General features: G+C 33.4%; 2 protein-coding genes across 2 annotated transcripts in view; one reads left to right on the top strand and one right to left on the bottom strand.

Moving 5' to 3' along the window:
• The window catches only part of LOC106677034 (skin secretory protein xP2-like), a 13,983-nt gene extending 13,077 nt beyond the window's left edge, over positions 1 to 906 (top strand). Inside the window, exon 2 of the mRNA XM_067048294.1 lies at positions 17 to 906. Within this exon, the coding sequence (XP_066904395.1) occupies positions 17 to 847 (831 nt within the window). The 3' untranslated portion in view covers positions 848 to 906. The remainder of the gene's footprint in view (positions 1 to 16) is intronic.
• Positions 907 to 4,129: 3,223 nt separating this feature from the next.
• On the bottom strand, positions 4,130 to 5,215 carry LOC106677033 (cuticlin 2). Its single transcript, XM_014414707.2, has 2 exons — positions 5,137 to 5,215; positions 4,130 to 5,016 (listed from the first exon to the last, which is right to left on the bottom strand). Exons 1-2 carry the CDS (start codon positions 5,149 to 5,151, stop codon positions 4,189 to 4,191), a joined length of 843 nt encoding a protein of 280 aa, XP_014270193.1. The 5' UTR covers positions 5,152 to 5,215; the 3' UTR covers positions 4,130 to 4,188.
• Positions 5,216 to 14,225: the final 9,010 nt, after the last annotated feature.

The following is a 14,225-nucleotide window of genomic DNA, read 5'->3' as shown; positions in this document are numbered from 1 at the left end:
TATTTTAATGTTACAGGTTTGTTTTCTGGCCCTTGGATTAGCTAGTGCTTCAGAACAGAGGATCAAGCGAAGTTGGTCTCATGGAGCTGTCATCCCAGGAGCAGCTACTCATGGAGTTGTAGTACCTGGAGCCGTATCTCACGGAGTTGTGGTACCAGGAGCTGTATCCCACGGCGCTGTCATTCCAGGAGCTGTGTCTTATGGCGCTGTCATTCCAGGAGCTGTTTCTCACGGTGCTGCCCTCGCTGGGCCCGTTGATGGTGGTGCTCACCTAACCGGACCCGTCAATGGTGGAGCTGCTGTAACTGGTCCCGTCAACGGAGGAGCTCATCTCACCGGTCCAGTCAATGGAGGAGCTCACATTACTGGTCCAGTCAATGGAGGAGCTCATCTCACCGGTCCAGTTAATGGTGGAGCAGCTCTATCAGGTCCAGTCAATGGAGGAGCTCACCTCACCGGTCCAGTCAATGGAGGAGCTCATCTTACCGGTCCAGTCAATGGAGGAGCTCATCTTACCGGTCCAGTTAATGGTGGAGCAGCTCTATCAGGCCCAGTCAATGGAGGAGCTCACCTCACTGCTCCTGTCAACGGCGGTGCATACCTGACCGCCCCTGTTAACGGAGGCGCATACCTAACCGCCCCCGTTAACGGAGGAGCTCACCTCACCGCTCCTGTTTATGGAGGAGCTCACCTCACCGCTCCTGTATATGGAGGAGCTCACCTCACCGCCCCTGTCTATGGAGGAGCTGTCCTCGGAGTTCCAGCCCTTGCCTCTCCAGGGTGGGCAGCTTCTTCCCTGGGCTATAGCGGCCTCTATGCAGGACACCATGGTCATTGGGAGCATTAACCGTTTACCTCCATTATGATTGATATATGTATATTGTAAATACACTTCTTATAAAAATATTTGTTTCATATATGTATATCATCCTTACAACACTTGAGAGTATTTATATATTAATCTTCGATATTTATTCTTAATTTTGTTATCAACTACTAACCATTGATCTATATCTTTAGCCTGGAGTAACAACGAGCAATGTAATTTTTTTTTAGGTTTCTCTTCTTTTATTGTCTGTTAAAGATTAAAACAACCTTACAACAATATTACACATGCTGAAAGTGGTATTCTAATTATGAGTTAGCATGATTATAATTATTTATGAAGGACCTTTAAAATATTAATTTTAATAAAACAATTTATAGAAAGCCACTAGAGTATTAGTAAAAAAACCTATTTATTTATGAATTATTTAAAAAAAAAAAAAAAAGGATTATTAAAATTAAGTAAGCAACCACCGCTTCCCTTAACAGTTGATGCAATGATAAAGCGAAGAGTGAAAATATTGTTAAGTGTTGGTCAACTAAACTTGAATGATGCTTGTTCCTTCTGAAGCTTATATTCTATCATTCTTCTAAGTTTTCTTTTCTAATAATCTAGAGTAAAACTTTAGATTTACGAGTTAAAAGAACCTATAAGTATAAGCGATGATGGTGGTTTTAAGATTTCAAGTGGATGATGATGTTATTTTCCTTATCCTTAGTGATCTTTTTTAGGAATGCCGTGTTGAAGATGGTAACCATTGTTGAATTTTATATCCGCCAAATTTCAACCGTACCAATATTCCATTATTACAAGCTCCCTTGTTGTTTTTGGCTTTGGCTATGGTCATACCAATCCTTCTTAACATTATCCTCTTTAGCAGGTTGTCCAACGAGGGCTTCTTCATCTTTTAGTTTTCTTCCATCCCCAAACTTGTTTCAAAAAAATCTGCAGTACTATCATTAATCCTTCTTCAGGATAAAAATTATTAATAAAAGACCTTTAAAATCTCATTATTTATAGAATGTCACTGGAGTATTAAAAAAACAATTTAGACTACTGAGTGTCTGAGCACATTAATAATGATGAAATTTGCATTTTATTTTAAGATAATCTGTAAAAGTCTTCTAAATGTTTTTATGAATTTAAATGTGACACATAATATAATTTTGAAATCATTAAAAACCGTAAATAATTTGATTAATTTATAGTAAAAAAATCTGTTTACTTATGACTTATTTAAAAAATATAATGGTTATTAGAATAAGTAGGTAACCACCCTGTCCCTTGAAAGTTGAAGTTGAGTATGAGATAGCAACTCAGTTGAACAATTTCAGTTCCAGGGAGATGTTGATTTGAAATGAGTTATCGATTTTAATGAAATTTTTCTGGTGATACTGGACCAAAAATATTAGACGTGCGTCCTAGGGTCCTCGCCAATACACATTAGAAGCCGAGAAAAAAAAGTTCTGCATAATTTTAGAAAATCTAGTATCATCTTATGCCACCCTTGTTCTATATGTATTAATTGGTAAATATATACAAATCGATTTTTTTTTTATTTGTGTAGAATCAGAAAAAAAGAATGCTGATTGAATTAAATCAGATTAAGTGTATGACAAAATAAACAAAACAGAAGTCGTTTCCAGTAAACAAAAAAAATGTTTAAGGAAAAATTATTTCAGATTCGTTATTATCATCTTTTAAATCCTTAAATGAAAAAATGGAGGGAATGAATACCTACAGAATAACAACTCAGGTGATATCATTACCTACAAAGAAAAAAAAAAGAAGTAAAGGTAGCAGTGATGATGGCTAAGAAGGCAAGCGAGTCTGAATTTGGTGAAGAATTTGAAGCAAGGTATTGTGAGGATAATCCATTATTTTAGAGCACTGTGCAGGTGTTACGTGTGACTTACTTACTTTACTTACTTATTTTACATATGTCAAATACGAGGACCCTAGGACGCACGTCTAATATTTTTGGTCCAGTATCACCAGAAAAATTTCATTAAAATCGATAACTCATTTCAAATCAACATCTCCCTGGAACTGAAATTGTTCAACTGAGTTGCTATCTCATACTCAACTTCAACTTTCAAGGGACAGGGTGGTTACCTACTTATTCTAATAACCATTATATTTTTTAAATAAGTCATAAGTAAACAGATTTTTTTACTATAAATTAATCAAATTATTTACGGTTTTTAATGATTTCAAAATTATATTATGTGTCACATTTAAATTCATAAAAACATTTAGAAGACTTTTACAGATTAGCTTAAAATAAAATGCAAATTTCATCATTATTAATGTGCTCAGACACTCAGTAGTCTAAATTGTTTTTTTAATACTCCAGTGACATTCTATAAATAATGAGATTTTAAAGGTCTTTTATTAATAATTTTTATCCTGAAGAAGGATTAATGATAGTACTGCAGATTTTTTTGAAACAAGTTTGGGGATGGAAGAAAACTAAAAGATGAAGAAGCCCTCGTTGGACAACCTGCTAAAGAGGATAATGTTAAGAAGGATTGGTATGACCATAGCCAAAGCCAAAAACAACAAGGGAGCTTGTAATAATGGAATATTGGTACGGTTGAAATTTGGCGGATATAAAATTCAACAATGGTTACCATCTTCAACACGGCATTCCTAAAAAAGATCACTAAGGATAAGGAAAATAACATCATCATCCACTTGAAATCTTAAAACCACCATCATCGCTTATACTTATAGGTTCTTTTAACTCGTAAATCTAAAGTTTTACTCTAGATTATTAGAAAAGAAAACTTAGAAGAATGATAGAATATAAGCTTCAGAAGGAACAAGCATCATTCAAGTTTAGTTGACCAACACTTAACAATATTTTCACTCTTCGCTTTATCATTGCATCAACTGTTAAGGGAAGCGGTGGTTGCTTACTTAATTTTAATAATCCTTTTTTTTTTTTTTTTAAATAATTCATAAATAAATAGGTTTTTTTACTAATACTCTAGTGGCTTTCTATAAATTGTTTTATTAAAATTAATATTTTAAAGGTCCTTCATAAATAATTATAATCATGCTAACTCATAATTAGAATACCACTTTCAGCATGTGTAATATTGTTGTAAGGTTGTTTTAATCTTTAACAGACAATAAAAGAAGAGAAACCTAAAAAAAAATTACATTGCTCGTTGTTACTCCAGGCTAAAGATATAGATCAATGGTTAGTAGTTGATAACAAAATTAAGAATAAATATCGAAGATTAATATATAAATACTCTCAAGTGTTGTAAGGATGATATACATATATGAAACAAATATTTTTATAAGAAGTGTATTTACAATATACATATATCAATCATAATGGAGGTAAACGGTTAATGCTCCCAATGACCATGGTGTCCTGCATAGCCGCTATAGCCCAGGGAAGAAGCTGCCCACCCTGGAGAGGCAAGGGCTGGAACTCCGAGGACAGCTCCTCCATAGACAGGGGCGGTGAGGTGAGCTCCTCCATATACAGGAGCGGTGAGGTGAGCTCCTCCATAAACAGGAGCGGTGAGGTGAGCTCCTCCGTTAACGGGGGCGGTTAGGTATGCGCCTCCGTTAACAGGGGCGGTCAGGTATGCACCGCCGTTGACAGGAGCAGTGAGGTGAGCTCCTCCATTGACTGGGCCTGATAGAGCTGCTCCACCATTAACTGGACCGGTAAGATAAGCTCCTCCATTGACTGGACCGGTAAGATGAGCTCCTCCATTGACTGGACCGGTGAGGTGAGCTCCTCCATTGACTGGACCTGATAGAGCTGCTCCACCATTAACTGGACCGGTGAGATGAGCTCCTCCATTGACTGGACCAGTAATGTGAGCTCCTCCATTGACTGGACCGGTGAGATGAGCTCCTCCGTTGACGGGACCAGTTACAGCAGCTCCACCATTGACGGGTCCGGTTAGGTGAGCACCACCATCAACGGGCCCAGCGAGGGCAGCACCGTGAGAAACAGCTCCTGGAATGACAGCGCCATAAGACACAGCTCCTGGAATGACAGCGCCGTGGGATACAGCTCCTGGTACCACAACTCCGTGAGATACGGCTCCAGGTACTACAACTCCATGAGTAGCTGCTCCTGGGATGACAGCTCCATGAGACCAACTTCGCTTGATCCTCTGTTCTGAAGCACTAGCTAATCCAAGGGCCAGAAAACAAACCTGTAACATTAAAATAGGCATTTTTTTAAAATTTAAAAATCACGCTTATCATTTATTGAATTATATTTTACAAAATTTTCACCACTGCTCTCTTAAAGAGTTAGTACATTTTGAACTCACAACTAAAGTCTTCATGTTGCTATCTTGTGTTGGTAAGGGCGACTGCAAAGCTGACTCCAGTCCGCAAAGCTTTTATACAATTCAAAGACCTTGGTCTCTTAGGAAGTGTTCGTGGTGATCGTTTCGGACTAGGATTCGATGCTTTCACTCGGCAAATTGTTGATATATTTTTTATTTGCGATTGTACGAACATTAATATAAATCACTTGTTCAACAACATAAAGATTTTGTTTATGGTCAAGCATAAGATTCATTATTATCCTGATGAAATGATTTTGTTACCTCATTTATTTATATTTTATCTCTTTATTCTTACAACATATTTGCAAGTAATTTTTTTATTGGCATTTAAAAATATATACTCGTATGTTTATAATTTGTTATATAAATATCTTGAAATATTTGTCTTACTTATAATGATAAAAATTAATAACTATTCCTGGGTTTTATTATGATTTTCTATATTGGAAAAAATAATTTCACATTTCCAGCAGCTCACCACATTTTTCAGATATTCGAATATTAGTTCGCTAGATAGAAACTTTTTTTCTTTTTTCTGTACCCTCCAAATTGAAATAATAAATAATAAATAGTAGAAAAGATGCTAGTTGAAGTTTCCTTCCTTGGATAGAGACAAACTCGTATTTATTTACTATTTATACTATTTACTAAGCCCTCTCAAACTATTTCAATGAGGATAAAACTTAGTTGATATGTAAGAAAATCTAATTGTTCATCGACATGATATGTTTAACCAAAATATTAAGTTTTTTCTTTTTTACAATTTTCTAAAAAATCAATGCTAATGATTTCGATTTGATTCGTCAACCACATTTTATTTTTCAGATTATTGCTCCTAACTCCGAATGCATATTATCGAATGGACTGTGCTATGCAACGCAATAATAGGCATAATTTAGTGATTTTATAGGTATAGCTTTTGAATGTTCGAACAACAGGTACAAAACCAGCCAGTAGTTTACAAATTCACTTTATATGAACTAGAAATTAGAGATTAATCTACATGAATTCTGTAGAATAAGTTCTCTTTAAATGCACTCTACAGGAAATTTAATGGTGTTTCAATTTTTTCATAATAAGATTCTTCAAGATAAACAGTTATCCAAATAAAATCCTAATATTTCGCAAATTATTGAAATGTTGTCACATTCAAACTTGCTCTGGCTCCTTATTTGTTTGGAGTACCATCAAAATATTCATTTAATATTAAAAATAAAAGTGATAGTAAATTTCACTTAACTTATAGAGTAGTCTTTTCAAAAGAATATAGTTTCCGAATTACGGGCAAAAATATGAAAAGGGCGGAAATGTAAACAAATTCACTAGTTTTGCCTAGTTTCTTACAACGCACCAGGAACTTTAGTTCAAAAACTTCAAAATCACTTTCAACACCCCACAAAACATATGGAACTGTAAAAAAATCAATTATGTGAATTTATTTCCCGTGCTGCTATCATATTGTACCAATGTGATGACTTTGACGGCGTCAATTTTCCAAACGCCATCAAGTACGCTGTCTGTTGGGGCGATTTATGTTTTAGCGACAGGTTGTATACATCTAGTCAAAATTTCAAATATCGAAACTCCTTAGTTAGTAATGAATATCAAAGCAACCATCAAAGAGGTTCTAAATACCAACAAAGAGGTTCGAAATACCATCAAAGAAGAGAGCAACTCAAAGAAAGCGCCTAGATATGATCACATCACAATACAGGTTTTAACCGAAGCCAATAATGACATCTTATGAGCTAATGTTATAAGAATCCCGTCTTATATCATTGCTATTGGTGTTGTCATATTTTTTCGAGAAATTTCTCCTCAAGAGATTAATGCCCCTAATCAAAGAAAGAAATTGAACCTGACCATAAATTTGGAATACGGACATTCTACCATAGATAAGGTACAAAGAATTACTAGTAAAATTGAGAAAACCATTGTTGAAGAAATAATTTTCTCAAGTATCTTTCTGCACGCGAACGTATGGTGAATTGGGCATGAAGATATTATCTTTAAGTTTAGTGACACCACCACTTGATAACATGCTCTTCTCTAAGAGATTTATTTATCTGGGAGATACTTCAGAATAATACCTAGAGATATGTGCCAACGTTCCCCAGGGAACTGTCGTAAGCCGAATACTCTTTTGATTCTTTAGCATTGGTATTCCAGAGGCAAAAAGTGTTACCACTATACTTGATTTTTGTGTTTGGTGATACAGCTATTCTAGGTACAGCTAACAGGCTTAGCAATCAGGTAACCGCTTAATAATTAAAACCAGTATTATCAATTATACTGAAATGAACCTCACCATGAAAAATAAAACTAAATAAATCAAAGTAGATGCATGTCGATTTTACTAACATTCAAATAGCTGTCTATTACAATAAATGACAGAGTGACCTTCGATGCAAAAAGTATTTACAAAAAAATTAATATAGCTTAACTTGATGTGTTGGATTTTGGGCAGAGGATCTACTTTTTCTATCTATAACAAACTCCTTATGTACAAATAAGTTCTAAAACTTATTGATTTTGATTCTCGTCTTTAACGTCGAATTGTCGGATGGTCCCATGTAATGAAAACCTCCCACTCTGGTTGGAGAACGTTGATTACCAGGAGCATAATATTTGTATTTTATTATAATACGAAATTATGTTATGTTTTTTATAGCTTTTATTACTTTAAATATTCTGTATCATATACCCCATTATAGATTCCTACCACATAATCCTAACTTACCAGTTGGGTTCTGAATATTCAATTCCTCTATTCATTTAGTACAAGAGCCCAAGAGGAGAAATAAGGCAGTTATTTCACTCCAATTTTTCATTAATTTCACGAAAATTATGTATAATTACTAGTAAAAATTGATGAGTCTTCAAGTAGGTAAGGAAATACAAACTGGCGGTTGTTTCAAAACGTTAAAAAAATTAATTTTTTATACGAAGCTCTACTCTTTTAAATTACCGGCAATACTAGAAAACCAAAGAAAGCATCACTAAGAAAGCTTTAATAGAGCTATTTACATTCAATAGTTCCTGAGATGTAGCTTTTTAAAATGCAATATTTCATAAAAAATGCTCTGAAAAATCAGAAGCTATTCAGAAGTGAATTTATTTTGAGAAATCTATATCTCAAAAACCATTCGACGTACAAATGTCTATTAGAACTCAAATTAAATCTAGTTTAATGTGCTATAAAGTAGTTAACGACATTTATCTTTGTAGGAGTAGTAGTTTTTATGATATTTTCTAAAATAAATTGATTTACATTTATTCGTACAAAATTGCATCTGCAAAATATATATTCATATGCGAATATCATAAAAACTACTAGCACTACGAAGATACATGTCATGAACTATATTATAGCAAGGTTAATTACCTTTATTTTGAGTGCTGGTGCATGATGATGCATTTTATGGTTCCAGATTGGTTTTTTCAAAAATAAAACATTTTATCTGAACAACTAGAAAATAACATTTTTTTTTATTTAAATTTATTTATTGATATTTACAACTATACATAAAATACATCAAGTAAATTTGAGGAAATCATAATGGTATGGTACAAGCATGTAAAGAAACTACCCAATGGTAGCACTCTAAAAACATGTTTACAATATAAGGTCTCTAGGAAATTTTTTTTTCAGACGACTTGAAGGATTGTCCGGAATAAAAGAGAAAGCAAGATTAGAAACTAATGGGTTTGAGTGGTTTTAGGAAGTTTATAAAGGAAGGATTGATATCTGGTTCGGGCCATATTGATAACCAATGGAACATTAAGGTCTTTGTGGATGATTTTATTTGTTACGAAGTAAGGAGCATTTAGGATTTTACAAAGGATAGTAAGGATTGGATACGTGAGGAATTCGAAGGTTTAATGCAGCCCAACGCCGAATGTCCAGATAGGCCTTATGATTGTCATGTGTATCAGTCTTTTGTAATGAATTGTAAGTTTAGACCGTTTGTCTAGTAAGTGCTGTAATAAGTCTTTTCAGTCTGGTGTGAGGATTCCAGGTTAATTGCTTGTCCAAATGTAGTCCAAGGTAGCGGATCTCTTCGACAGGGGTAAGAGTAACATCATTAAATGAAACTGTAGGGCAGTCAGTGGGTTTACGACGAAGGGTATAGGTGATTTGATGGGATTTGTTGGAATTTATCCTATCCTCCAATTACGACACCAATCTCCGTGGCTCTGATATGGGATTGGAGATTTTGGGATACAATTAATGGGTTATTATTAACAGCGAGCACACATGTGTCATCGGCATACGTGGTGAGGATAGTGTTAGGATTGGTTGGGATGTCAGCTTTATGGATTGTGTAGAGGATGGGACCGAGGATACTACTCTGAGGAACACCAGTGGACTCAAAGAATAGGGATGAATAGGAACCATTGCGGTTTACTTTAAATAATCTGTCAATGAGAAAGGAACGAATAATGACTCCCGCGCAGTGCACTCCGCGCTCCAAAGAAGACGAGACAACGTCCAACACACGATGACATTGCTGGATTGTGGAATGAGATGTTCGGAATCCAAATTTGTGATCTGGTATTATATGGTTGGAATCAAGATAAGCGTTTCAAAAGGAGTTTTTCGAGGATTTTGCCCATAATAGGTAATAGAGAGATAGGACGAAAGGAGGATGGGTATTTTGCTGGCTTATGGGGAAAAAATAACATTTAGTGAATTTATTTATTCAAGTATCATAAAAACTACTACTCATACAAAGATAAACATAATAAACCACTTTATAGAATATTAGATTTCTCAAAATAAATTCACTAACTACTGATTTTTCAGTAATTTTTTTTATGAAATGATGCTTTTTAAAAATCTATATCTCCAAAACTATTGAACGTAAATAGCTCTATTAGAATTCATATTTTAGCAAATTTACTCTTCTTTAAATGATGTTTTAAATTTTCTAGTGTTGCGCGTAGTTTTAAAGATATAGAGATCCGAATGAAAAAAATTTTTTTTAACGTTTTGAAACAGCCTCCATTTTATATTCCCCCTAACTATATATGACAGACTCATCAATTTTGACTAGGAAATATTTTTTTCGTTTTCATTAAAGTGATCAAAAATTGGGTTGAAATAACTGCCTTTTCATTTCTGACTCTCCTCAGCTCATCCTAAATCACATATGTTATTTTATTAACATAATTAAGTAGAATAGAATATATTTTATTTGTAAAAGACAAAGTCTTGTACAAATTCATTACACAATACACTATTATGAAACAAAACATGAGTGCTTCATTACAAAAACAATAAACAAAAGATAAAACAAGTACTCCATGACTAAAAAACAAAACAAACTGGATAATACAAAACTAATAGCATAATATTCATTACTCGATTATATTAAATAATGAGAATTATTTTAAATAAACGCAAGCGTAATAAAAGTACAGACATTAATTGGCTTCAAAAACTATTTACATGCTACTATTTATATGCCACTTATAAAATAAAACTTGTTACATACAGACTGCTACAATGTAAATATAGAGTTTGTTTACTTTCACTATTAATGTTGAATATATTTTCGATGTTTTGTAGATAGCAAGATACGGGTGACTTTAAGATATATTGTCTATTTTCTTTAAAGGTTGGACAATTTAGGAGGATGTGGTACAAACCTTTATTAAAATAACTTTTGCAGAATGGACGTAGTTCGTTTTCCTTGAAAGTGATGGTTTTGTTTCCGTGGTGTAGTTTGATATGCTCCGGGTTTCCTACTCTTAGTTGGCTGAAGCACCTTATTTTATGTGGTTGTGGATCTTTTTAAAAATATCGCCTTTATGTTTCAATAGTCCGTTTTCATATGAAATATTGAACTCATTCACATTGGTGGACTGCCATATTAACTTGTGAGACCCAGTTGTATTCTACATCAGGGCTTTCTGCATCTAGCATCCTTAGTCTGTTGAAAAATAGTTTTGGGAGTCCCTTTTCTGACATCAATGACAGTTTGGACCAGTAGTTGACCTTTGAACATCTGCTTGTCCCGACTTTTGGGTATTATTGGGCCATCCATATAATAAATTTCATTTAAGAAATTTCGATAGCATCGAGATATCTAAGGCTCCAAACTTGGGATGCATATAGGAGAACTGAGGAAACCATTGAGTTTCCGAGACTTTAGCATAACAATGAATGATTTTTGCATGAAATATGCAGAAGCCTTTTTTGATTTACCTGTGGAAGCCCAGGACTGCTTTACAAACTCCGTAAATTCCTACCTCCAACATACTTTCTCATCATTCGTTCCTTTCTCATTGACAGATTATTTAAAGTAAACCACAATGGTTCCTATTCATCCCTATTCTTTCAGTCCACTGGTGTTCCTCAGGGTAGTATCCTTGGTCCCATCCTCTACTCAATCCATAAAGCTGACATCCGTCACATTTGTCACAAATAAAATCATCCACAAAGAACTTAATGTTCCATTGGTTATCAATCTACCCCAAACCAGATAACACTCCTTCCATTATAAACTCTCTAAACACTCAAACCACCTAGTTTCTAACCTTGCATCCACTTCCATTCCTGTCAATCCTCCGAGGCGTCTGAAAAGAAGATGGCCACGAGACCAGCTAATGTAAAATGTCATTAGACTGCTACCAATGGGTAGGTTCTCTACACGCCTGTAACATTCCAATTTAACTTAGATCAGATTTACTAAATGTATTATAATGAACAGTTGTAAATAGCAATAAATAAATATTAAAAAACCTGTGGATGCAAAAGGTACTCCTAAATATGTATATGTTTTTGTATACTCCAACTTTGTGTCGTACCAATAAAGGGGTTTGAGATGTTTTGACTAAAGTGATTTGTGGAATTCAAAAACTTTTGACTTTTCCACGTTTAAGATTAGAGAGTTATTTGCTCTGTATTGCTCCAGAACCTTTAATTTTTTTTGCGCACTATGCCAGTTATTACTTAGAAAGATAATGTCTGCCAGCAATACATCAATTGCTGTGTTGTTTATGGTCAATACTGACTCCTGTGCCTCAGTTATTCTAGCATTATTCAGTACACTGGTTTTACTACTAACGATGAGACAAAAAGAGTACAGAGTTACAAAAGAATATTTGTTTTTACCCTAATTTACTATCTGTAAGAATAAATATAATAATCGGTGGGACTCTATCAACAAGTATTTTATCTTTCGCCTAATTAAAATGCTGTTTATCATTACTTGAATCGTTGAATTTGTCCTTGAAATAATATAATTTGTTTACTTAAAAGTGGTTTAAAACACCGTTATTCCCATTCCTTTCTCTGTTAGATAGTTTTATAACTGATATTTATGCAGTGGGAAAGATCATACAGTAAAGGACAGAACTGCTAACCTCATAAGTAAAAACTCTGCTAGGGACAAGCACTTTATTTTCTCTTCTATTGTTCATAAATAGCATACTGAAATATGGGTACCTTAACCTTCAGTGATATTTAGGTAAGAGCAAGGTATTCAACGAAGTGATGTTTACTAAATTTTCTGCATAAAGCATATAAAGTAACCCCAATATGTTACTTTACAAAAAAAATCGATATGCGTCTTCTAAATCAATAGCATTTTCCTTTTCTGCTTCTCCTAAAACATATAAAGGGACCATAATATGTCAGATATGTTCGAAGTTAGAATAAATCTATACACGATCTTAAAATCGATACCATCTTCATTTTCTGCTTCAGAAAATATTTAAGGGGCCCCAGCATTTTAGAAATCCGGTAAGTTAAAATCGATTGAATTTTTATTTTCTTCGTCTCAAAAACATTCATGAATACAATCTCTGAATAAAAATGTATTCGTCTATCGTGTATCGAATAATTTTTGTCCAATTCTGCTTTTGACCAAAAATTATATTTTGAATTTTAGCTCATTAGAGCCTTCGTTAAAGATTAAGGACTGATTGTTTGCTAGTACCAGATTAGTTTACAAAGAATTTTATTCTGAAAAATGTTTTTTTAAAATTGCGCAATACTTTTTGGTAGTAGCCATTCAGTTTATTGCTATTTAGTATTTTAATTTAATTTTTGTTTTGTTTATATAATATATTTAATTTTAATTATTTATAACTAAATTAATTTTTAAATTATTTTATATTACATTGTTAAAATGTATAGAATATTATAAAAATATCTTGTAGTGAGATCTTGATCAATTAAAACCCCGTAACTCGGGAGATATAATACATAAGCTATAAGTAAAACAATATTAAAGAAGAAAATATTTTTCATACCTAATTAATAATTGCCACATTTAAGGGAAAAAATAATCACAAATGTATCCATCTAACAAATAAGAATAATTGAAAGGTTTGAAAAATAGAATGGAATAATAATTCATAATTGATTCATAAAATGATTTTTGAAGTATCTATTGTGTTGTCAGTGTATAATGTATATACTTAATAAACAGTAAATAACTAATAATTATATATTATAAAAAAAGATGAAGAAAAAAAAATGTTTACTACGAAGCTACTATAAGTAGAGAAAATGTTTTCTATTTTATATTGAAATTATATTATAAATGAAATCAATCAGATATTTATTATTTCAAATTATAATTTAAATCTCTTTAAGTTTATGTTAGATCTTAGTTATACGGTAGATTCTTATTTATTTTAACATTTTATTTATATATATATTTTTTTTAATATTTATTTATTGTTATTTACAACTGTACATTATAATACACTTAGTAAATCTGATCTAAGTTAAATTGGAGTGTTACAGGCGTGTAGAGAAACTACCCATTGGCACTCTAATGACATTTTACATAAGCTGGCCTCGTGGCCAGCTTCTTTTCAGGCGTCTCGGAGGATTGTCAGGAATGGAAGTGGATGCAAGGTTAGAAACTAGGTGGTTTGAGTGTTTAGAGAGTTTATAATGGAAGGAGTGTTATCTGGTTTGGGGTAGATTGATAACCAATGGAACATTAAGTTCTTTGTGGATGATTTTATTTGTGACAAAGTAAGGAGCATTGAGGATTTTACGAAGGATTTTGTATTGTAAGGATTGAATACGAGAGGAATTCGAAGGT

The sequence above is a fragment of the Halyomorpha halys genome, unplaced genomic scaffold (assembly GCF_000696795.3).
Source record: "Halyomorpha halys isolate HHAL.00 unplaced genomic scaffold, Hhal_1.1 Scaffold84.1, whole genome shotgun sequence".
Lineage (NCBI taxonomy): Eukaryota > Metazoa > Arthropoda > Insecta > Hemiptera > Pentatomidae > Halyomorpha > Halyomorpha halys.
The sequence above is the reverse complement of the archived record's forward strand: the minus strand, read 5'-3'. Positions and strand labels throughout refer to the sequence as shown.